Raw genomic sequence first — 26,393 nt, 5'->3', positions numbered from 1 at the left:
GAAAAAAAATATCATACAACCCAAAATCTACAAAGATATTAATTGTTGTGATGTTATTAATTGTTCACTCCAGTTCCTGGATTTCTGGCTCTCGCATATACCTCCAAAGGAGGTATAACCCAGTTTTTTTAATACAAAGTGTTTCAATATGAATTCCCTCATCTCATAAAACAAGAAAAATATTCTGTTATCTGCATATAAATTCAATTATTGCTTATGTTTATAGTGCAGCATTGTCTGAAATGCCAAACTAAGTGTGCTGCAGAATTTATCATGGTTGGATATGTATTGTCATAATTTAATCTGTTGCCTTTACAGTTACTACAGCTCAGAGATCCAGGGCATTTTCAGAATATTAAAATCTAGCATATTTTTATTTCACTATGGGTAAAATGTTAATATTTATCACAAAATTTTAATTAACCTCAATGATGCCAGCAGATCACCTTAAGAACCACATCTTTTACAACAGATACCCTAAAATAAATTGCAATTATTTGTAATGTAATGAACCAACTAAACCCATGTACACAATTAGGAATCTAAGCATGTTACATATACATTTACATGCTTACCTAGAAAGATTAATACCTTAACCTTTACTTGCTTGTTTTTATGTTCCCATTAAAATGAGCTTTTTTGATACATAAGTGCCACCTGTAGGAAATAGCAAAGTATGCTCAAGTGCAGTCTTGTGCCAAATGAGGCACTGAGTTCCACATCTGACATGCCCAATATAGGCGCCTCCTTCAGAAATTCAACCATGTATTGTAGGAAATAATGACGCTGTATGATAGTGGCTTACTTGACAAAGATTAGTTTGTAAAGCCAGATCTACTGGAAAGTTGTGGTTTTGCAGTAAAGCCTATTCAAAAGGGAATTAAAACTAAAAATACTACATTTTTCCGTTTGCTTGTCTGTATGACACTGTTCCATAGAAACTGAGCAGTCCTTAACTACAATATGCTGAACCACATAGAATCTGTAATGATTAACATCGAGTTAACAATTATTTGAGGCAGGCAAACAAGGAGGATTGCATTATTTATCTGTATTAACACAATAAACAAACATGAAAAGGTATCTTAACTAAAGAACAGTCTAGACTCCACTTCTATAAACATAGTTCAGTTTCTCTGGGCAGTGAGTTAGGCGTGAATGGATCAAAGTGTATATTATAATTCAAACAACAGAAAAATCAAAGAACTTGCAATGCAGTTATGAAAACTATTACTGAAAAGACATTTTTAATGCCTTCTCGATTTCTTGAATGTTTCAAGAAAAATAAAGTTCCTACAAAAATCCAGCATTTAAAATATTGAATTTGCCTCAGTCAAAAAAAAGCAAAATATTCAATCACAACTAATTTGTAAAATAATGACTGAGAAAGCTGGACTGACTGTTTCTATAATCATCACCCATAGCAGTTATGCTCCAAAAATACACTCACAACAAGGAAATAGATTCATTTACGCAGTTGTACCATTCACCAACATGGTAATTCCATTCCTTGGTATATTTACCAGGTAACACACATTCCACACCCAAAGCATATTTTGCACCAAAACATTAGGAGTTATTTTTGATAATTCAACATCAAATGAGAATATGAGAATAATCTGGTATATGAACATAAAATATATGCCACTCTACAAGAAAATATTTTTTCATTGCTTGACTATGAGTTTCTCTGTCCAGTTTGTCAGTCATAGTTGTGCATAAACAATATTACTCTATTCCACCATAGTCAGCTCTCAGTGTGCTTTAAGCATGTAAATTAGTTTTGGCTATCCCACACCAGCACCTTACATTTATCTGGTTGCTTCGACCCACATAATCTTTAATATCCGCACCTGCAACTCTAACCCCAAACTTCACCTGTTTGCGGTGTAGCTGCACCTCCCAGAAGGGCTGCCGCTGGCTCTAGGGCACTGCGGTCCCCCGGCTGCGCGGCCGCCTGGCACTGCACGGAACCGCACGCCGTGGTGCTGTCCGCGGTGCTGAACAGCGGGGTCCACCGGACCCGCCGCCTTCCGCTGTCTCCCCCCGAATCCCATCTTGCAACCCCCAATATCGGTCTTCTCCCCGCTTTATCGGTGGCACAAGCGACAGGCAACAAGTTTTGCCGTTATCCCCCGCCAGCCAGTGGATTCGTTCGTGTATTTTAAGCATAGGAACTGTCCCACGATACAAAGGAGTTTGGAGCCCACGAGGGCCATCACCCCGTCTCTAGACCAGAGCTCCCGGCAGCGCCTGCTCTAGCTCTCATGGCCTCTCCCGGAATAAACCCCAGCGTCCATTCCTGGCAGGGGCAGGGTTGTGCAGCAGGCTCGCCCAGGGGTAAACGCACTGCAACGCGAGGGATGGCTTAGGGAGCGGCGGCTTTCCCTCCCTTCCCTCCAGCGAGGTGCAACCTTCGCTTTTTCTTTTGTTCTCAGTGGCAAGAGGGTGGTGGCGGCGGCGGGAAGGGTGGGGAACACTTGAACCTACGAATACGTGGGGGATAACAAAGGACCATACGCCGCGAGGATTAATTTGCATTAGCATCCATGAGGGCAGCAGCATCTTGCGTCTGCGGGGATTAGCCGCGCCGAGCCTGGACTTACCGTCCCTATCGCAGAGCTGAATCGCCTCCAGGCTCAGGTTCTTGATCACCTCTTCGCAGGGGCTAGTAGGGCTGTTCATGGTGCGCGCCAGGCGCGGAGCCTCCATCGCGCCGCTCACCGCTCCCTGCTGTCTCGCCGCCGGGTCTAGAGCTAAGGCTGCCGGCTCCGCGGCGGGCGGGCGGTGCAGAGCCGCGCGGGAGCGCTTCCCGGCGCCGCCCGGCTCGGCTGGGCTTGGGGCGGCGGGCGGGGAGCGGATTTGTCTCCGCAGCGAGGCGGGGAGGGGGCAGCAGAGAGGCGCGCTCAGCGCGCCCCGGGCGCCGCGTTTAAAGGGGCCGCGGCCGCCGCGTCAAAGCGCTCCCTTCCCCCACCCCTCCTTATGTAACGGCGGCGGCGAGGAGCGTGCCGACGGCCCCTGCGCGTCCCTTCCGCCGCCCCTCACCGCCCGCAGCCCCCGGGAGCGCGGCGGCCGTTATTAACGGCCCAGGGGGGCCCGCAGCCGGGCCCCAATGCCTCCCGGGGCGCAGCGCTGCGGCGCGGCCGGGGCCTGCGCGGGGTGCATCGAAGGTCCCGGGGGCCGAACCCCCCCGGTCCACCCGGCCAGCTCTGGGCACGGCTGCCCGCACCTGTTCTGCGCGGAGCGGGCGCTGCCGGGTGCTTTGCTTCCAGGCTACTCCGTAACCCGAGGGGAGTCGCATTAAGGCAAAAGCCCCACGACCCGCGGCCACTGATTGCCCTTCCCTGAGCACGCAGTCCGCCGCCACCGCTGCACGTAATTCACACTACGCTGCGAAGGCTGCGAGCATCCACTGTGATCCTTCATGCATGCAAGAATTTGGAGGCGGACAGACTAGCCGTTGTTAAATTGATACGAAAAGCTGGCAGAAGGTTATAGGTGGCAGGACAGGGTAAAGGAACGAGTCATTTCTGGCTATGTGCCCCGCACACTTTCCTCCTGCTCCTTTTGTGGGAAGGAGAAATAACTCGCGGTGTGTGGTGCTGTATGTACCCAGCTTTGGTGAAAAGTAAGCGTTTTTTTTTCAGTCAGGGAGAAACAATCCCATCTTGGTTAGCAGTTTCAGGAACAAGAACAGGGCTAGAGAAGGAATGAAAATATAGAGTAATAGGAGAATAAGCCAAAACTTGTGTGGCACTGCACCATCGGTGTGCGACAGCTCAGCTCCATTCCTCCCACAGGTCTGCAGGCTGGAGGAAGGAGCAGCCTCGGCTTTGGGGGCTGCCAGGAGCACGGCGCTTTCTCCAGGTTACAGACTAACTTTGGGATCCAGCTCATTGTGCTGGGATGGTATCACCGCTCTACAGATAAAGTGGTTTCAACCCATTTCCTACCACATGTTACAATAAGCATTCCTGGTACCTCTTTGTTGTTTCACTAAACCAAAATCAGGACCATTTGGCCATCAACTTTGAGACACCAGCACTGGCTGCTTTGAGAAACACCATTTCATTGCACACAGGTCCATGACAAGCTTGGGGCTGTGATGATTCTCAGTCAGCACTGCCTGCCAGCAAGTCCAAAGAGTCTTAAAGCTCCCATTCCCTATTTTGGAGTCTGAAGACCGCCCAGCCTCCTGCCAGTCTGATGTGGCAGCAAGCTCCATGCACTGCCAGATGTTTGTCACTCCAAGATGGCTTTCCACTGGACTTTGGGATTATTCTATTCTTTATGATGGTTTCTAGGGATGCTAATCTGAGGAAATGAGCTCTGGCATTACTTTTCACAAAGCCACTGCCAAGTGTTGCTGCCTGAGAGAAAGAAACAGGTTTTAAGAGCCCTGACTCCTATGACAACTTCAAAAATCTGTAGTTCAGCATGGGGAGAAAGTGCAACGCTGAGCACCCTTCTTGCACTGTCTACTCTTTGCCCCTTTCATTCCTCACTCATCTTCTATTTTTCCTTCTCTTTGTGTCTCTGTTATTTTTTCACCATGAAGGAAAATGTGTGCAGAGGGATCAGGCAGAGGAGAAATGGAATGAGTGGGAAGGAAAACTAAAGGAAGAGAAAATTAAAAGGAAGCGATAACAAACAGGGAGGGAGAGTGTGAGTCAATGGGGAGGTGGGAGGGGAGACGAATGTATGAATGAATGTGCAGACAGAATGAGGACAAATGTAGAATCTTAAGAGGGAAGAAATGAAAGCAGGTGAGACTGCATTCATCAGGTTTTAATTTTGGCTCTGACAAGCATTCATTCCTTGCATAGAACCAAAACCTTTCTCCTCGATACTGCAACTGTTCTTAGCACACAGTCATTTCCTACATAAGGCTGGAAAATTTCTTTCTCTGAAGACAGTGTATTTAGTCTCTCAGCCTTATGTTCCACGTTCATTCCTCCCCACAATGTGGCAGCCGTTTCAGCAGCTCACACAATCTTGTTACTTTTTTGCTATAACATTATATGAAGTCCATTTAAAGCAGATCGTATTCTTGAATACTGAGACAATTCCCATTTTATTCTCTCTGTCTCTATTCTATACACCTTTCTCTCCTCTGCTTTTTATTCTATGCAACTGAAAACAGGTTTTTAGGAACTAATGGATTTTGCACTGCTCTTTGAAAGCAGACAGTTTTGGGGGTGTTTCTATTCCTCTCAGGCCTCTCATTTCTCAGCTGCCTTATAGCAAGAACCCCTGGCTGAGCTATACCTATTTATCTCCCCACACCAGTACCCTTTCCTTTTTATTTTTTTTTAATAAAAAAAAAAAAAAAGACTGGTTCAGTCTACAGACACTGTCAGACTTCAGTGGAAGAGTAAAGCAGAGAAACCTTTTCCACAGCTCCATGTTTCCAAAGCAAGAAACAAGCTGGACCTGCCTGTGACAGCGTTTTGCAGAGTCACACTTGAGACTTCGTGCTTCCTTCAGCCAATCACTACTCCCATCACCTGGGCTAGGGCTCAACATTTTTTAAAGCTCAAATTACTCCCAGATGTGATTCCATGCAATCACTCAGCAGTGAATTTAGTCCTAGGTATTTCAGTCTCAAACCACATGATACTCTCTTGGTGTTTTTCTTACCTGAAAGAACTGTACTCTGCTTGTCTTAACAAGAAATGGCAATGTCTGAGGCTCAAGTTGCATTTGTGCTAAAGGATGACAGAGTCTTAACGTATAATCAGAAAGTTTGTTATGTGACAGATTATCCCTGACAGTGTTTAGCAAAAAATGTCACATATAACAAGTATGGGTCAACATTATGTAATGGGAAGTCTGCCAAAGGCAGGACAACATTAGAGACAGCAGTGCCGTGTGTTTAGAGCTGCAAAAGCTTGCAAAAAAATTGCCAGAACAGCAACCTTTCACACTTTCAACATTTAGATAAATACATAACCAATTTCTAAGAGAGTCTCTGTTATTACTGCAACCCACATAAGGGGAGAGAAGCAGCACTATACACATACCAGGAAACATGAGCTGTGACACACACCTCTTGCCTGTCTAGGTTCAACAACCTCAGCTCTTGTGCCTTAGCCTGGTATTCACAGCCTCCCAGGGAGGTCACCAAGATTTTGCTGCAGAGCTACCATTCTACAACAGGCAGAGAGGCTGCTAGCCCTCTGGAGAGGTGTGTGCCTTCTTTCCTACAAGCTACAACCTCATTCAAGCCATAAAAGCAAGAGGTAAAGGTGCCATGTGCTCCTGTTCTCCCCACAAACCAGCCCACACAGTTCTGTCCTGCCTTTGTTGCGCTCCATTTTGGGAAAACTGCTCCACAGCAGCAGCAGAGTACAGCACAGAGCTGTAAGGCAACCCCATTCTTCCTATTTGAAAACACTCTTTTATTTCACAGTAGCAGGTTTTTATTTGCAAGTTATAAAAGAAACCTCCTTTCTCAGACTTCAGCAAGACTCAGTTCCAGCTCTTCCTTCCCACTTGGGAATAAAAAAGACTTGTGTTGTTGCTCAGTGGACTGTGCAAGCAGAAGGCAGAAAGGCTACAGACAGTTTTCAGGAAAGAAAAAGGAGGGAATAAAGACAGCCTTTTTTTTTTTTTTTTTCCCTCCTATTAATATGTCACTTTTGAGGAGAAAAGCAAAATATTAAAGGACAGATAAACAGAAGGGTCAAAACCAGCATTTTGGGTCAGTGCTAAAAGGAGCATTGGCTAAGCTTAGCAACCAACTCCTCAAGTTTCATGGAAAAAAATTCTTTGCAATTTCGCAGTCATACTTTGTCTTCAGTGGACATGCCAAGTGTTTCAAGCATGCTAAGGCACATACTTTCAAAGGGCTGTGTGGAAACTGAAGTAAAATCCACACACTGGTGTCAGAAAGACAAAAGAATATTTAAGACCCTAAATGAAAGCCCTGACTATGGATGGTTAATGTACAGTGTGACACAGCTTCTATGTGAAGACATACTGTGATGTATTACAACTTGGAGCACTACGCATGGTATCTCACAGGGAACCTCTGTTTTTTCCTCAGATAGCAAAGCAGGAACCTCCTCAAATACTTAAACAAGGAGAATGATGGCACAGGTCCCCCTTTTTTTCTCTAGCAAAATCCAAGGCAGAGCAATAGTGCTCAGTCTTAGCTCTGGAGTGAGTCTGCCCCTCTTCCTCCCCCTGTCTGAAAAGAAAACAAGCACCGCCAGGCACCCCGACTTAAGTCCAGTACTGAGGCTGTACCTCTCTTGGAAAGGGATCTGTCTGCTGTTATCTGTTTTGATGCTCCTTGCAGTGATGGGAAGCCCTTGCTGTATCTGATAACACTCCAGTGAGATGTATGCAGTATTTCATACATCTCAAAAAGTCTGTCCTTCCCTACTACGAAGACTTCATTTCAGCAGTAGCATTCAGTTCATGCATTCAGGCTTTTCTTGCAAGGCTATAAAGCATATTTTAAAATGTCAAAAGATACAATATTTTTTTACAATAAGGATGGTGAAACATTGGAGCAAGTTTCCCAGAGAGGTGGTAGATGTGCCATACCTGAAGACATTCAAGGCCAGACTGGAGGTGATTCTGAGCAACCTGATGTAGTTGAATGTGTCCCTGCTCATTGCAGAGGGGGTTGGACTAGATGACCTTTGAAGGTCCCTTAAAAACCAAACTATTCTATGATTCTGTGATAATTCTGAGGTAATCTTGTGACTTCTGGTGCTAGGGGACCTACTCATGAATCTCTAGGGTTTTGTGAAGTATGATGTGAAAATGGCTTCTGTACGGGGAAAAGCTAGTCTGCCTCTCAGACAAAAAGATAATTGGTCTGTGAAAATGGCAACCAAGGGGGTATGTGATAGAGATTCACTAAAGCACAAATGTACAAACAGGGTAGCCAAAGTTTGACTGTTTGCCAAGTCTCCCAGTATGTGTCAATTACAATTAATAGTAACAAGGTTCAACAAATAGGAGATGTGCAATTTATGTCAGAGTTGTAAGGCCAGAGAACAGTGTCAGAGCTAAAATTTTTCTTTGGTTCAAGGAAAGGCTGGAAAAGTTAAGGGAAAAGAAATCCTTTAGGGGTACTCAAGCCCCAGGTGATTCAGAGTCCCTAAGCTGAAAAGTTAAAGCTGTCATATACACTTGTCCTGCTCTTCATCTTCTGTAAACATCCATGTGTCGCTCCCTGTCCATGGCAAGGGTTTTGGAACTAGATGATCTTTAAGGTCCCTTCCAACCCAAACTATTAATGAGCTTATGATTTTCAGCCACTGCTAAGAGACTATACTGGCCTAGGCAGGTCTTTGGTTTAACCCAGCAGAATTGAGAAAATACTCTGGTATGTAAGCCTTCATTCCTCAACCCACAATCACACTGCCTTCATTCATAATCAACACTTCAGATTATGGAGCCCTCCACCTGTACCAGCTGGTGTGCAACTCCCAACTTTCTCTGAGCAATGTAAACAGTTAAAAGGAAATGTTCCTCTTAAATAAACAGAAATATATCAAGCAAATTATCATTTTATTAATGCTCTTTATGGTGCTGCTTTCTGAATTTAATTTTTCTGATCAGATTTATAAAGCCTGAATAAGTATTTAAGAAAGAAAAAGTCTTTCATAGACAAAAATATGTATTTGAAGCTTCATAAAATTTATTTGTTGCCTAATGGGCACAAAGTACTGCTAATCCTTGTTTATTAATTTGCTTTTAAGTTTAGCCTTGCTTTATTAGATCCATAATATCCTTGGAGAATAACTAGAACCTTCTGTGTTTCCTCTCTCCTGTGCTGTTAATCATTCTTCCTACTTAAGTAATCGTTTTCACATTTAATTAGTGCTTTATCCTCCAGATATTGGAACATATCTTGACCTTTAAAGGATACTAGCAGTCGCTTATCCTTGACAACGCTGACTGCTATTCAGATTTACTTTCTGTCTACAGTTCAGTGGCCAGCATGTGATACCTTTAAGCGAATTTTAGCCCAAGCTGACTGGTTTCAGTAATTCCCTTAAGACATTATGTGGCAGAACCTCAAATGCCTTTGCAAAGTCTTGGTGCCATTCGGTACTCTGCTGCTGGCTTAATCTTAAAAAGAAGTGGAGGGATAAAAGTTCTAATTTGTCTGGCTTAGTTTACTGTAGTACACCTGTGTCTTATCAGGGTCTCATTATGCTATGCACCTTCATATAAATACATTTTCCCCTTCTGCTTTAATATTTCAATTTGGAGCCATGCCCATAAGACAACAGTTTCTATAGTTACTCTTAATTCAATTTTTAAAGACTTGAGACATGCTGACACTTTATTAGTCTCCTGCTACTTCCTCAGTTCTCTGTGTGTTGGGGTTTTTTTTTTCTAGCAACTAGTTGTTCCATCATTTCTTTAAATACCCAAAGGGACACCTCTGATGCATTTGTTCAAGTGATGATATTTCATTATGTATTTCTCAGTTACTTTTTCCCAGCAGTTCACAATTACATCGATGATTTCTTAACTAAGCCATTACTCAAAGTTTAATCCTCTTCCCAGTAAACTTCATGGCAAAAGTCCTATTAGCTTTAGTGGGAATAAGAACTGGTCTCAAAATTTATCTCCTTATTACAAATTAATTACAATTAATATTTTCTTGGTCATTTTGTGCTATTGTGCCTTCAGGACTTATAATACAATACCATCTTTTCATACTAACTTTACCCTCTTGGCAACTGTTTCAGTGTATCCTCATGCTGTCCCTGTTTTTCTCATGTGCACTAAGCTTGGAATACAGAAGCCTGATTTGGTGGTCCTCCAATTTTCTGTTTCCAGTGCAGTTTGTATTTTACTTTTACTTGCTTAAGTGGCCCACAGTGACTCATTCTCTCTCCAGTGTTGCCCATGTTCATTGGAACAAGACACATTTCTGCTGGCTTTCCATTATGTTATCTTCTCAGGTCTTTCTTACTGCCCTTCAACTTTCCAAAAGCACTTTTCTTAAACTCTCTTGACTGATCCTGTGAATGAGATTTTCCTCATAATACTACATCCTTTCACTAGATGATGTCAAAACTCCTCAAAGACAGCCAAGAAAGAGGTATGGTTCAGCAATATATAAAGTTAATTAAGACAGTCTAAGTGACTAGTTTCTCAATGTCATCCACTTACCTAGTTTTCTTATAACTACAGAGCTTTAAGCTTTTAGTATAAGCAGAGAAGATGGTCATTCCAGATTAATGTTGCTGCCTGCCAGCTTTTGTACCATCAAGATATGATATGAATGAGGTGATATGGCAAGACAGGAAAGACACCATTATCTTATCCCCCACTGCTATCATGAACACAGCTAATCGACTGCTAAGGAAACAGAAGGAAAACTGTTAAATGAGTAAGAGGAGGAACACCCAGACATTCCCTCTCCTTGGCTCAGAGCCCAGATGTGTAGTGAGACTAGTCTTAAATTTCACTCACTTAACTCATAGCCACTTACTCTTGTACTGTCTTTCAGAGCTATGATTATTTAAACTGTGAGCCACAATTAGAATTTCACAAGGAAATACATTAGAAACAGCATTTAGGAGCTGGTTTTTCCATGGGTAAGAAATGGTATGCTAAGCTGGTAGAAATGTATGCCCGTTTAGCACCCGTATACATGCAGATTAGATAGAGTACACAGACAATAAAGTGACCACTAGTTTATAGCACTGTTTTGTTAATAACATACACAAACATTTTAATTAAACCATGTTCTGCTCTGGGTGATGTCCTGTCACTGCTGCTTGTGCTCTGAATGTATGGCAGCACAGCAGTATATTATTTATTGATATTATATTATTGTATTATATATTATTATATTATAATATTGATATTATAGCAACCCATACAGATTTCCAGTATATACACAGTGCCTCAGAGGGCTTAAAGTTGGCAGAGGAATTGTGGCATTATGTAAGAACCTTGAAAATCATAGAACTGACTCAAAAAATTGTTAGTTACTCATCCACTGCTCCTGGGTCTTAAACCAGGCTGCACAAGAGGATATTTGCAAAGGCCACCTTTAGCCTAAGGAGCTTATTTGCCTGAGGATCTTTCCACAGCCAGCAGGGAGTTGTAAAATCCTCAGCAGAGTGTCTCAATGGGAGCTCATTGTAGGTGCTCTGAGTGGCCCCAGAAGAAATGCTTTCTCTTGATTCTACAGGAAGCTGGGAGCGGAAATATCCTGTGGCTAAACTTAGTCTTTGTGAAGACCCCTGCAGATTATTCTTATATGTGTTTGCAACAGCCATCTCTGATAAGCTGCAATATATTCTGGAATGAGAAATGAGAAAAGCAGATAAATGCAGCAAAGCTCTCTCTCCTAGGCTAACACTAGCCCCTCACCTCCTTGTCCAAAGTTCAGAGGGCTTGATCTACACATGCTCACAGGAGCAGCGCTGGCTGCAAAGCAGAAAAGTAGTCATTTATACAGGCACAGCTGTTGCCTAATGACAGAGGTCTGACAGTGGCTCCTGTGTGATGGAATGTGGGTGTGTTTCAGACTTGTCTGATCACTGCTTTTTTGTGACCTCCTGAACTCACTTCAAAAGCCCATCATCAGTAAATTCTGTTTCTCTAATTTCCTCTTTTTCTTCCATGTTAACTGCTAACCTGGTATGTTGGATGAGCTTTTTTACCAAATTTACTAGTTATTTCACTATTTTTTTCCACTTATTACTAGTATTTTTCTTCTTCATTCTTTCTGTTCCTGTTTTCCTCCATTTTTACTCCAACCTCATCTACTCCTATCTGTCTCAATGCCAGTTTCTGATTAATATATTTCCACATAAATTCAGTTTAGACACTGACGGTACTTTTTTAGGTTTGACCACATGACATACGCCTGTTCATTTCTGGGGCAAGGAGGGGAAATAAAGTAAAGAATAGGAAAAAAAACCCCAAAACAAACAAAAAGAATGCTTTCTTTGTTGAAGTGGTTGGTTTTATTTAGTGAAATTGAATTCTATGTGGTTTGTGTATCAAGGTTTTGGTAGCAGGGTGCTACAGGGGTGGCTCATGTGAGAAGCTCCTAGAAGCTTCCTCCATGTTCAATAAAGTGAATGACAATCGGTTCCAAGATGGACCTGCAGCTGGCTAAGGCCAAGCTCACAAGTGACAGTGGTAGCACCTCTGGGATAAGAGGTTTCAGAAGGTGAAAACACCTGCACAAAACCAACTTCAGCCAGAGAGGAGTGAGGATATGTGAGAGAAACAGCTCTGCCTACACCACAGTCAGTGAAGGAGGTGCTTCAGGTGCCAGAGCAGAGGTTCCCCTGCAACCCATGGAAGCTAATGGGGGAACAGATCACCTGCAGGCAGTGGAGGATGCCATGCTGGAGCAGGGGGTGCCTGAAGGAGGCTGTGACCCATGGGAAGCCTGAGCTGGAGCAGGCTCCTGGCACTGCTGGAGTTGGGGGAGGAAGTACAGAACTCAGGAGTAAAGTTGAGCATAGGAAGAAGGGATGGGTTAGGGGGAAGGTGGTTTAGGATTTGGTTTTAGTTCTCATTATCCTACTCTGATTTGATTGGTAACAAACTAGTTTCCCCAAGCCAAGGCAGTTTTGCCTGTGACAGTAACCGCCGAGTGATATCCATGTGCCTTTTGTTCTATTTTCTCTCCCCTGTCCAGTTGAGGAGGGGGAAGTGATAGATCAGCTTTGGTAGGCACCTGACATCCAGACAGAGACAAACCACTACATAAATTGTCTGGTGTCTTGTCTTTAGTATAACTATTTACAGAGGCATTAGTCAAGAAAGCTGTCTGTATGGATTTTATCAAGTCTCATAACATATTCCTTGTCATGCTGGAGATAAGAATTTGTGCATGTAAGTGCCAGAAAAGTTCTACAATAGCAGCAGAGCAACAAAAGTAAATGTGTAAGGTGGAGCTATACAGAGTTCTGTACTTTAAATGTCAGTCACCTAGATTAGTCCCACCATTTTGCGTATGCAGTAGCTACCCTGCTACAGTGTATTTCCTTAAATTTTTAGAAGTCGCTATCCTTTTGAAGATATTTTGTAGCTGTAGCTCCATCAAATTTATTTAGAGGTTGCACCACCCTAATTATACAGACATCTATAGTGATACAGCTAATGTCATACAAAACCTGAGCATAATCCCCCCTTAAATTCTGTGTACCACTAAACAGCTCCTGCCAGGAATGAATTTGCCCTGGTATTGAGACAGTACTGAAACTTGTACGTATTTCTGGAGCACAGCCAAATATTCATTTATAGCAAAAACTCTAGAAACGTGTTACTGCATGTGTGTTTACCTTCATAAAATTTATTCAAGCAAAGTTATTCAGAAAAGGCAGATATCCCAGATTGAGCCTAAGGGGAGATGGAAAATAGAAATTCTTTAGCACCAACTAAGGGCTATTCACATTTGCCTAATAGTGCAATAGAAATTAGTGCCAATGGTGCTAAATTATATCTAAATCCTCCATTCCCTGCAGAGACTTTGAGACCTGAGCAAAAATGCTCTGTGATACTTTTTCATCATCTACCCGGTGGTTTTGTTCTTTCTTGAAGTTGAGTAATGTATCACTATAAACTAGGGGGAGCAAATGAAGTATAAATCAAGTTAAGTCAGAGGGTTAATGAGATTAGCAGTTATCAGAGCGATCAGCTATCTATAGCCTGACCACTAACTCTTATGCCATCAGGAGTTAATAACAAGGCTATCAAAACCACCAAAAATGCACATAACTGGCCTTCACCTGAATTACAAGCAAGCCTTCCTGCTTCCAGCACAGGTGCAGTGATGTCCAATAAAAATACAACAGCAAATAATTCAGGGAGAAAACACATGAAGCTGCTCCAACATGTTTTCCAGTCTTCCTCCACACTTAGAAGGGGTAAGAGATGCTTACAAACAAACAAGATACAGCTGTGAAAGCAGATGCTAGTCCCCCCACTCCTCTCACCAGGTAGTCCAAAACTACATTCTTAGTTAAAACTTGCAAAAATTGATCTAACAAAATACTCAGTGAACATGATGGTTAACATAGGGAAAACCAAGCTATCTGGGTCCCGGTTTCATTTTGGTGCACAGTGCTTCAGCATTTGAAGCCATGCCATCTAGAACTTATGAGAACAGTTGTTACCAGCAAACATTATTGAATAGCAGACAGTTTGGACAAAGATGCTCGCTCCCAATGTGCGGCTGTTTGGTTGCAGAAGGCAAATGACTGGGAGGTGCCAGGAGTGTCAATACAGAAATAGGAGCAAGCAGTGGGATTAGGCTGCAGTTGGTTTGGGTTTTCAGCACTCATTAAAATGACTGTCTGACAGCACTGTCTAAGTGGAAATATTTTGCAAGCTTTATGCAAACTGCAAATTCATCTTGGAGTAAAATCTCCTTCCTGTATCTTGCTGGGAAAAACACTTTATCAACAAATATATTCAGATTGAAATAGATTAAGCAACCAGTTTTAGAGAGAATGTATGGTCGTATCCCTATTTTCTCAATTTAGATTTCTCCACCCACTCTGGGGACGGTGGTCTGAACTCCTTACACTGTCAAACTCTCACTGACCTTAACAGAAAATTGCTTGTCTCAAAACACAGCTGAGCAGATCAGCCAGCTGCCTCTCCTTCAGCCAGCTCCCAAACTGTGGTTGCAATCCTGCGTGCAGCTGCAAGGCAGGCAACTGAGAGTGGGGTCAGTTCTCCAGCCTATTATGTGCTGGTTCCACAGGCTGTGGAAGCAAAAGCTTTGCTTCAACAATGATAGTGGTATCTTCTTTCATTGCTTTTAAATTGTTTTCTCCTCTTCCTCCCCCTCAGCTAGCCATGGAGTCTTATTACTGCTTGATCCATCTGAACCCTAAGGCAAAGTTTTCAGCACTGGGCACACTCCTACTGAGAGAGTTTAGTATGAATTATAAAGTCAGGGCATCCAAATAGTACATCAATTCCCTTCCCGCAGGCTGTCTTCATGAACACTTATTCATCTTGAAATGATGGCAAGCTAAGAAGTCACATAAGCTCTTAAGCTTTCCTGATCTCATGTCACAACTTTTCAAGAACAGCCAACAGAGAGGAGAATGCTCATAAAAGCATAAACCCCAAAAAACATAGTCAGAAACATTTCTTTTGCTGCAGCTACTGTTAAGTAAAGAGATCGCTCCCTGCACAAGTAAAAGGTAACAATTTCTTCTGCTATGTAGCTTATAGCAAATTTTGATTCAGTCCAACGCTTCTGTTATCAAAAGATTATTGCTGTGGGGTCCTCCTTGTTTTGGCAAAGTAGACAGATAGAAAAGTTCTTTTGCATACACCCTTCTAGTGAGTGTAAAGGAGAAGCAAATAGCAAGGAGATATCCATCCCTCTTCTGTTGCGGGAGGACTGTTGGCTTTAGAGATGTATTTTTAAAATTATTTTTTCCTGTCATTAAGGTTAGCAGTATTGGTAGCCTTTACAAAGCACTCTTGTATTTTAAAGATAACATTGCCAGATGAATGCTAGCTGTACATTTCCAAAAAGATGAAGCAACACTTTTCTTACATCCTTAAATCATGTCTTCTAGGCCTGCTGGAGATAAGAGTGGTTTGCACAGGGGAGCAACTAAGTGCAAGTCACTTTTAATGTTCTACATGCTAACTAAGGAATAAACACTGGCAGGCTGGCCTGGAGCTGTGGGCACGCAACACTTGCTATACCTCATTTCACAAGTATAGCGTTGCTTTCCTCTCTCTTATGCTCTCTGCCACATGCCAGCAAGCAAACAGGAGCATGGGAACAGCTGACCACTTCTGATGCCAAGGACTGTATGCAGTGGATGGTAACAGCCTGTGCTCGCCAGCACTTCTCAAAGAAAAGGAAAAGACAGTGTTCCTCTCAAGCCTTCCGTGAGGTCAGGGAAAGGAAGCCACTTTCTGTACTCTTTATCCTCATATGGGGCTAAGCAGAGGAAGCCAGATTTGGGAAAACATATGAATAAGAGACCATGGCAGGCTGTTCTCTTATACACAGCACAGCAATTGTAGGAGTGTTGTTGAAGCCACAACACCAGCACTTCATGCCAAGTTCACATGGTTTTGGAAAGTGGGCAAGAGGAAGGTGCTTGCACTCTGATGCTGTTTTTTCCCTTCCCAGGACACAGCACAGTGGCTGTGACAGCCAAGGAAGCACACATATGGCAGAGATGCTCTCAAAACTTCTTTGCCCTTCTCCTCCCCATGTGCTTTCTCCTGCTTGCTGCTGTTGCCTACTAGTTGTTTCTAGGGGAAAAGAGAGAAAGGAAGAACAGCAAGCGGCAAATGTAACTTGCCATTTCCAGAGATGACACAGCACTGCTGCAGGGACAAGCAGAAACAGGCTGGTCATGCTCCTTTCCACAAGGACAGATCAGGGGCACACAGAGAAACAATAACTGTTAGGGGTGAGAAGACATCTTGAGTATCTGACATGTACACCTCAAGTAAGTATCCCCTTCCCATGCTGCCGTAGCTCTGGGTCTGTAGGATCCCTGAGCAGCAGGAGGCTGGTAGAGAGAATAGACTCCATACATTTCCATTGTTCAGAGGCAGTTTATCCATTGTTTGAGGACCTGCCCAGGTCAAGTTTGATTCTATTTTCAGAACTGCGTAATGACTGTTGATGGCATCTGCCCACGATTGGCAGCAAGCATTGATGAGTACTGTGAACAACCGTTTTCCAAATGTACAGCCACGTGTCTCCTTTCTGCTCCAGGCGGCTGATAAAGATCCACTGATGGTAGTTTCTGTCTAATATGGTAAATTATTTTGGAGATTACATTCTTCTCTTATGCAATCTCCTTACATAAGGACTGAGGAAACCATGTAAAAAGCAAAATTTGAACAGCAAAATAGCAGTGGTTCTGGAGCTCAACACAGGTATTGACATCTTGAAAGTTTTTTCTGAATATTTAAAGCTACTATAAAATTCAATAAAATTCAATAAACCCTCTTTTAAAGATAAACAAGAAACTTAAGAGTTGTACTTCACCAAAGAATCCTGTGCAATAATCCACTACCTGGATTATCCACTAGCTAACCAGCAGTTCAGTGAATGAAATAGGAGGTTACTAAGCAAGTAAGTTTTAATCCAAAGTAAAACTCAACCAAAACTGAATTAAAACCTCCAAAACCTAGAGTCTAGAGATTGCAAATGGGTTGTTTGTGGAGTAGGTTGCTTTTCCTAACCAACCACCATGTGGTGACACGATGTCTGACAATTTTTGCATACTGATTTATGAAATTGTACCCTGCTACTCCATTCAGCCTCCTCAAGTGCTGTATCAGCAGCTCCCGCTAGAAGTGTATTGCTTGTTCTCCTGAGGAAGAGTACATTCATTCATTAATTGCTCATTCCTCATAACTCATGCTTGTAGTAGCAAAAGACAGAGGGAATGACTTAAAATGCTTTAAATCTTAATGGCAGAGAGAGGAGAATGTAAAAGAAGATAAGGGAAAAGAAACAAGAGTAGCAGAATGGATGGAAAATGAGGAGAAGCTCTTTTGTACTTTCCATTCATATTTATTACTGTCTGCTCTGTTCCCTTCTTTATCTTCCTTTGCTATATCATGTGCCATACTGGAAGCTATAAGAACATTGTGCTCAGATAAAATGGCAAGAAGCCAGCACATGCAGGACCTGAAAATACCAGAGAGGTTAACAAAGTTTATGGGTGGAGGCTGCTTGTAGTAACGTGACAGTTTCTCAAAAAGTTTCATACTTACAGAGGAAAAGTCAAAGTCAGGAGAGGGTCTGTCCTGTCTTTACTTCTGAGTGTGAGGTACAGAGGGCTCATAGATTTACAGAACTCAGTAGGTGGTGGACATTTTTCACTGCTTTTAGATGAGATTTGAATCGGTTCTGAAGAGAGCTGAGAAAAACACTGGAGAAAAAAATCCGCCAGCATTTGCTCAAACTTTTTTACGAATTCATTTCAGCTGTGTTCACTTCCTTCTATGTTTGTCCTTCATATACCTTCTAATGAACAAATTTGCTGGTGATAAGACTCACAGAAACTGAAATCATTATGCAAATTATCCAGTGAAGGATTTGGAATAATGCATTGGTAAAGGCTGGATTCTTAAAGACAGAAACAGCTAAGGAAATTTCACCTCTGCCCTTTCACTACACTAGTTATAAACAAAATGGCTCATATCCGTTTGTTTTTCTGTTTTTCTGTAATTCTGAAATTGGCATTAAAATGTTTTTCATGTTGGACTTTATCAGCCTTTCAAATGGAAAACACAGCCTAAGCATGCCTATTTTATAAAAGTGTGTATTTTTTTTTTTTCTGTTTGCATTTTTTCCTTAAAATGCAAATTATTGTGTGATGTGTATTTCCTTTGCAGGAAGATCAAAGCCAAACTTGAGGAAAAAAGTTTAAAGGTTCTGACAATGGTTCCATTTACAATGAAATACCACAGACAGAACAAACCCAAACACAGCATTTGCACTTATCTTTTCTTAAGCTCTGCAGAATAGCATGGAAATACAAGGTAGAGAGAGTGTCCAAAAAGAGGGAAAGTAAGGAGGAAAAAAAAAACCAAACTAGGGGAAGATATACTTCCTGTTGTTTAATGGGGAAAACCAGTAATGACATGTAGATCATCTGACTAGATTCAGTCAATTAAGAAAATGAGACTTTCCCATGTTTATTACTGAATTACTGAATGCAAGTAGTGCTGTTACCACAGTGGCTGATGTCAGCCCTACTGAGCTCTCTGGCTCTGTTGCTCAGTACTATTGTTGCACACACCAGCGCTGAGCTTCCTGCTTTGCTGTCCTGAGCCCAGCAAGTGAATCTGTTTGTGTGTCTCAGTGGTGCAATACATGCAACCAAGTTCATCCTACTTTTGACAGACTCTTTCAGACCTTTCTGGAGAGCTGGTAACACACAGTGTGCAGATACATACTTGACTGAAATTTCTAACACAAATGTTCTTTGTGAGGCAGACAAAGAAAAAATTAAAAAATCAAATGTTTTAAAGCATTTTGCTCTTGTCACACTGAGAAACACAGAAACATGGGGTATTTCATGAAGCTGACTGCTCAAAGATATCTTTTAACAATTTTCTTTAAACTATATCTGCAATTTTTATAATATTCTTATAATGTTCCTCCTCCTTCCACTTGCTGTGTTGTTTTCCATCATAAGCAGTAAGTTGGCTGTCTGGATCTCTTCATTCACTGTGACATCAGGTACTTAAGCCTAAGGCATCGATGTCTTTCAAAACGTTGCACGGGGTGGCAACACTTTGGTTCTGAAGATGAAACGCATCAAGGCACCGAATTCTGAATTTCAGCTTTTCTTGACCTATACTGACAATTTGCACTCTTTTTCCCTCCACTCGTATGAGGGAGACATTCGCTTATCCAAATATTTATTTTGGCTACAAATATAGCTTAGGTGCAAAAATAACTGAATGTATATGAACAGCAGACCTTATTTGAAACTGCTCTGTTCTGTATATGATTGATTGCCTCCAGTAAGGATAATTAAATGAAGCTGAGCTATTTGTGTTGGAGGCAGTGGCTGCAGAGCAGTATCATTTGGCAGTCACCAGATAGCTGAGCTTTCTTAGTGCTCTTCTGTACATGCCCCAGCAGGCATTATAATTTTTAAAGGCACTAATACTGGTTATTAGAATTCTGAAGGAAGAGTTTTTCTCTGCTTCTGCAAACTTTTTGCTTTTCCTTCTGTGCTCAAGTCATGGTTTTCATTCTCCTCCATTTCAACTGTCATTTGCCAGGTTCCCCTTTTAATACATTCATCTAATACTATAGCACATGCAATATAAATACTTTTTATTTATAGAATAATAGAGTCATAGAATAGTTTGGGTTGGAAGGGACTTTCAACAATCATCCAGTCCAACCCCCCTGCAATGAGCAGGGACACCTTCAACTAGATCAGGTTGCCCAGAACCACATCCAGCCTGACCTTAAATGTCTCTAGGGGTGGCACATCTACCACCTCTATGGGCAGCCTGCTCCAGTATTTTACCACCCTCATTGTAAAAAATTTTTCTTTACATCCAGCCTGAATCTCTCCTTTTTTAGTTTAAAACCATCATCCCTTGTCCTGTCAGAACAGGACCTGCTAAAAAGTCTTTCCCCATCTTTCTTCTAGGCCCCTTTTAAGAACTGAAAGGCTGCAATAAGGTATCCCTGGAGTCTTCTCCAGGCTGAACAACCCCAACTCTCTCAGCTTTTTCTCATAGGAGAGGTGCTCCATCCCTCTGATCATTTTTGTGGCTCTAATAAATATATGTAACATCTATATAATTGCCAAGTAAGGAATAGAGGGTAAGGAAAAGTGTAAGGATAAGATATCTCTTACGAAGTCCCCTAAACAGAGATTATGTTATTTCTTCTCAGAGTGATAGCAATAAGGAAGTTCACTGACTTTGACACGGAAGGATGCAGCCCAGTTAGCCTCAGTGGGCCAGCACAGGAGGATTTTCACAGGAAAACATTCTAAAATGACATCTAGAACTTGACAGAACTGTATTTCAATGTTGATTAGAATAATTAGTTTATACCTCTTATAACACTATCTCAGGAAATTTAAACATAAACTATGAGCAAATAATTTGGCAAGGATCTGGAGGAATGCTTTTATGTGCAGCAACCCTTGAATAAAGTAAAAGAATTAAGTTATCAGAGTCTGATCAGAAGCCCCGCTACTTGAAGAGATTTACATGTGAATGCTTATTTCCAGACTTTGCTTCTAAACTATCAAACGTGTCCCTAAAATAACTTTACACCAAAACACAGACTGGGTCGGAAAGGAATATTGGCAAACACCATTGCAATGTAGAGACCCTTCAGGTTTCTCTTAAGAGTAAACAGTTCCACGCAACTTGAACTGCTGAAAGAATAAATTATGCCTACTCATGTTTTGTCTCTCCAATAAATGTCCTACTGAGAATAATAAAATATTGGATATCAATGGATTATAATATCAGGAATTTTGAAAGCATTCAAAGAATGGTACTCCAGAAGAGCCCCTCTTGACCTTTTATATAAAGAACCATTTTGGAAAGAGATTGGAGTGTCATTTAGATATATTTTGATATTCTGTATTTCTATTTCAGAATATTGAAGTGGCCATTAAGTTCTGAAAGGATGTAAATCAAAAGTTGCAGGATTTTTTCCTCTCAATCTGATGATGAACACCACCAGAAGTGTGATCTTTACAAGTTCATCGCAAGCATATAGAGTATAAAATAAAAATACAGGTTCATTGACAGAGAAAAATTATTACATAACCAGAGAAATTGAATGCACTGAATTAATTGATTTTTGTTGTTGTTGTTGTTATTTAATCATGAGAAATGTAACTCCGTTAAAAAATCATGAAACATATCTAGAAGTAGAAAGGGACACAAATTCAAGCCCTGAATATGCCCTTTCTGCATATTTTGGAGGTCAACAGTCAGAGTCCATCTTATATCAGAGGTAAATACATTTTATGATGAAAAATTATCTGAAATGATTGGCATTTCCACTTAGTGCACTCAAGAGGGGAATGCAGCTCCCATGCTTTGGCTTTCTAGTAAACATTCCACCATGGGAGCAGCACAGTCTATGAGCAGAAGGGCAAAAACCACATGTGCAGTTAGATACCAATGCTGATCATGGAAGTCACCTTATCTTGTTACAGAGAAGCACCATGCCATGGGGAGCCTTCTGTAGCTGCATATTCCTATACTAACCTAAACAATGTGGCCTCCAGCAGCCACTGCAGAAACCCACTCTTTGGGTAGCATGAGTTCCTGTGTAACTGCAGGAAGACTTCTGTTCTATTACAGCCATGAGAATAGTTGTCTGCCATACGTATTGTAAATAAGTGCTTATTTTAATTAAGGTTTAATCTCCTCAATCTCTGCACTAATCCTTGGTTCTCTTTCCTAATATCCCACAGACCACTCCAGGGTATTTTCTGGCATTGAAAAATTCTTTACTTTGCTGGATTTGGTCTGGTTTCATAGGCTTCTGTGCATCCATCTTCATCTTTTATTTTCTGACAGAAGCCTACTAAATATGTGAAGCAAAAAAACCCACTAGTGTTTGAGCATTAATTGGATGCGAACAGCAATTTGTGTATTTGAGGAATAGCAAAGGTGCCACTAGGGTGTGTAAGTGGGAAGCTGGCACAGTAGCTTTTGCCAACATTTGCATCAACGTGGGAGTACAGCAATATGGTAGCTGTTAACATTGCACTCAGTAAATATCTCATCATATGTGAAGATATGACTAGCCTTTTGGAGGAAGAAACTGAGTATTCTCTGCATCCACGGCAGGATTTTATGTATAATCCCAGCAAATGTCAGCAGGCCTTCACAGGTGCTTAAATACTGTATACATAAAATTGCTTTATTGAAATGTAGTGTACAGTGAAATAGTGACATAATAGTGAAACAATTCACACATTGAATTATCCAGAGAAAAACAGTGTAACGCTCAACATGGAACTTATTCTCAGCTGACTCAAACCCAAAGGAAAAACACATAGGCCTGCTGTTGTCAAGTATATGTGACAATTTTTATTACTATGAGACTTGGTTTCTATGTGCTATATATTTGTGCGTCCATAAGAGAAAGCACTTATTTACAACATTTTTCTTTCTGTTACAAACAGGAATAGTGTTAAAATTATTGGTTTAGGTCCAAGGAAATTGTTTCTGTTTCACATGAATTTGATGCATTTTGTAACTATTGGAGTTAAACAACAAAGACAATATTGTAGATAAAAATGGCACTAGATCTCAGTGGGAAATGTATATACAAGTATTTCTTGCTATGAGGTTTTCCCCTGTGGATCTCTTACAATCCTTACAGAAAGATTCACTACATTCTTCTATTAGGAAAAAAACACCTGGTGGTGGTTTTCGGTCTTCTAGTCATGTTCTGTTTTCATTTTGCCATAACATTTCTCTCTGTGAGGAGTATACCTGCCCTTCTTCACTTTCTGTGCCTGGGTCCACCACTGCTACTCTCCTGAGTTTTATCACTAAAACAACTACTGATTTTGAATAATTCCCAGAGCCCAATGCTCTATACTTCTGCCAGATATGTTTCCTTGGAAGAAAGTTCTCTACAATAAAAATGTATCATGACACCAGCATTTACCACTTCTTTGGGTGGCCTGTTCCAGTGTCTCACCACCCTCACAGTGAAGAACTTCTTCCTTATAGGTTTTTTATTTTCACATGCAAATACAAGAGGGGCCATTTACACTTTCTCACTGAAAAGTTAGTGATTTGTACATTCCCTAGTAACATACTTTCAATAAGCCTCATTAATGTAGCTGTTTTCATTCACGGTTATTCTCAGAATCATGCAAAAGGAAGATAATTTTTTCACCCTATATCTTAAGACTAAAGGTTTGAAATTTATATCTGTAGAGAAATGTCAAACTGTAAAATTCCTTCACACCAAAAACAAATCACAAAATTGCACCTAAAGTGAAGATCCTGAAACCTTGCTCCAGAAAGTGAAATATCAGCACACTGATTTCAGCAGCAGGCAGCCAAGAAAGACTATGGGAGATGTGAGTATGACTTTTTCTTCTCAGCCCACTGCCTGAGAGGAGTGAAGAGCTCATGGGGACAGGCCAGCCCCAGGAAGGACTGAGGAGTGAGGAGCCTAACCACCCAGCAAAGCCATCGTTCCTCTTCCAGCTGGAGACCAAGGTTGTACTGTAAGCTGCCCCACTGGTATTTACCAAAGAAGTTAGAAGAGCCTCCTGCAGCCATCACCAGCCTGGCTGGATAGAAAAGCTGAGGGATGAATCTACTACTTGTTTTTTCCTAGGGTTTCCAGTGTCCTAAGGTCATGGGAGAGCCCCATTAGCCTGAATGCTTACACTCACACATTGCTCAGAGGTGGCTGAGATGCATCACTATTTCTGCTGTTGCCAGCTCTGATTTCTTTTTGAGCACATGGAGTATTGTGTGCAGTTCTGGTGTCTTCAACTTAAAAAGGACATGGAACTGCTGGAACAAGTCCAGAGGAGGGCCACGAGGATGATCAGGGGACTGGAGCACCTCCTGTATGAAGACAGGCTGAGAAAGTTGGGGCTGTTAAGCCTGGAGAGAAGAAGGCTGAGTGGAGACCTCATAGCAGCCTTCCAGTACCTGAAGGGGGCCTGTAAGGATGGTGGGGAGGGACTCTTCTTTAGGGACTGTAGTGACAGGACAAGGGGTAATGGGTTAAAACTTAAACAGGGGAAGTTTAGATTGGATATAAGGAAGAAGTTCTTTCTTGTTAGGGTGGTGAGGCACTGGAATGGGTTGTCCAGGGAGGCTGTGAATGCTCCATCCCTGGCAGTGTTCAAGTCCAGGTTGGACGAAGCCTTGGGTGAGAGGGTTAAGTGTGAGGTCTCCCTGCCCATGGCAGGGGGGTTGGAACTACATGATCTTAAGGTCCTTTCCAACCCTAACTATTCTGTGATTCTTAGTGAGCTAAATCTGGCTTGTAGCCAGTCCATGGACAGTGATCTTATTTTGTATACGGAGTTGTATTTTTTGTGCATTTAGTAATGACAGAAAAAGGCTTAAGCCATGTCTGTACTGGCCAGCTGTCTCCAGAGCACCTTCCAAGTGCCAGAAAAGTCTTAGGAGGAATGTCAATAGGGAAATACTGTAAAATAACATTTTATATAGAAAGTACTTTGCCATGATATACAGTGGTATTTTGGACAAGTTTTCTTAATCAATCAGTAAACAATCTTGTATCAGAATAAGGGCAGCTGGAACTTAATGCCATTTGTAACTAGCTTTCCAATAGGAATTAAAATTAAAACAAAAACCAATCCAAGCATGCTGACCCATGTGTGATTCATGAAAATGGAAGGTTATATGTGTGAATTTGACATAGAGTGTAGAAAGTTTTGAGAACTTTGTAAAGCCAAGTACTCTTCGTTTTGCAGTGAACCACTGTTCAGTAGGTTTTACAATCCTAAGGGGACTTAGGTTTTGCTGAAGCAAAACCCCTTCAGCTGTACAGTAAAAGCGCTTATTTCTCAAACCATGTGCTAAAATAAATAGTCTGACATTCCACTCAGTAAAATAGATCATTCCAGACATATATAAATAAATAAAATTCCACTCAGAGAAGAAGCAACAAACAAACAAGGAAGCCTTTATCCTTGAGTATCTGGAGTCCAAATGCATTCAAATCCAAGAGAACAAATCATATTTGAGCTTTGACATGTGCTAAAGAACTGTTCTAACCATCTCTTAAGAAGAGGACGCCATCTCTTATATCTTATTCCCATATCACATGCATGTATTTCCCTCCTCAAAAATTAAATTCAAAAATTTATACCTTGCATGGAAGCAGCCATAACCTTTTGAACAGATGGGAAAACTGATGGACTGAGATGAAGGGAATCCCTTACTTGATAATTTCAGGAAGGGAAACATTTAATTTTGAAAGCTGTTTTCAGACAACTTTCATGGCTCAGAAGAAGATCAGCAATGTAGAATAATATGATTTTATATTATTAAACTCTGGAGACATGTGGGAACCAGACACAAAAACTTGATATAAACAGAATAAAAATTGAAAGAAAAATGCACATCAGATTTGCCTGTATGATGTGTGTATTCCCACTCAAATTCCTCAGTCATTGAATACTCATGATTGTATCAAGCCTTTAATTCCACAAGAAATTCTCCTTCTGCTCCCCACAGCATCACTATTCCCAGCTTACTGCACATGTGAGCTTTTCACTGAATCTCATTTCCCTGCAAGCAGTGGGTCATGTTCTTCCAAGCCCTTCCATCGTTTCTCTCCTATTTGCCACATGCTTACCCTAGCTGCTCAGCTCTTTCCTAGCTCCCATTCCTCCCTCCTTCCAGTCTCCCTCTACCCCAGGAGTGCCCTACCTCATGCACTGGGTGACTGGCTGGAATCTTTGGTTGAGGAGTCGCCCCAGCTCACACTGGAGATGTCAACTTCTCTGTGGGTTCTTCTCCTTGCAGACTGTTCCGCACTATCCTCCTGGTGCTCCTCCCCCAGCTCCCGCCAGTCTTCTCATCTGGGCACAGAGAAGAGAGGTTTTGTTGCAAGTTGTGTTGGGGCCCCATGAGGGGAATGGTCCTGCCCACTCTGGACACTACCCAAACACGAAGGACACCTGACATGAAGGGTAATGCGACCAGTCCCATCCCAAAGTCATGTGGGTGTGAGCTTTGAGATCTGAAGGCAGCCTGCCTCCCAAAACCCATTTACAGCCAGCACTCCTGGTGACTTCCCTCTCAGTACGTATACTCTCCAGTTACCAGAACTGGGGAGGGTGACTGCAAAACCAGGCTTCCCCTGCCGCCACTGTCATCGTATTTGCATGGCAGGGAGATGATCAGGCTGCCTTTGTGGGGCC

General features: G+C 41.9%; 1 protein-coding gene across 2 annotated transcripts in view; it reads right to left on the bottom strand.

Moving 5' to 3' along the window:
- The window catches only part of PHYHIPL (phytanoyl-CoA 2-hydroxylase interacting protein like), a 61,031-nt gene extending 35,028 nt beyond the window's left edge, over positions 1–26,003 (bottom strand). Inside the window, exon 1 of one of the 2 annotated variants that reach the window (XM_065670844.1) lies at positions 25,900–26,003. Coding sequence is in view for 1 of the 2 variants with exons in the window: in XM_065670843.1 (XP_065526915.1) it covers positions 2,607–2,712 (106 nt within the window). In the remaining variant the exon portion in view is untranslated. Of the gene's footprint in view, positions 1–2,606; positions 2,837–25,899 lie in introns of those variants that run through there. The other variant, XM_065670843.1, reaches the window with a different exon arrangement.
- Positions 26,004–26,393: the final 390 nt, after the last annotated feature.

The sequence above is a fragment of the Lathamus discolor genome, chromosome 3 (genome assembly GCF_037157495.1).
Source record: "Lathamus discolor isolate bLatDis1 chromosome 3, bLatDis1.hap1, whole genome shotgun sequence".
Classification (NCBI taxonomy): Eukaryota; Metazoa; Chordata; class Aves; order Psittaciformes; family Psittacidae; genus Lathamus; species Lathamus discolor.
The sequence above is the reverse complement of the archived record's forward strand: the minus strand, read 5'-3'. Positions and strand labels throughout refer to the sequence as shown.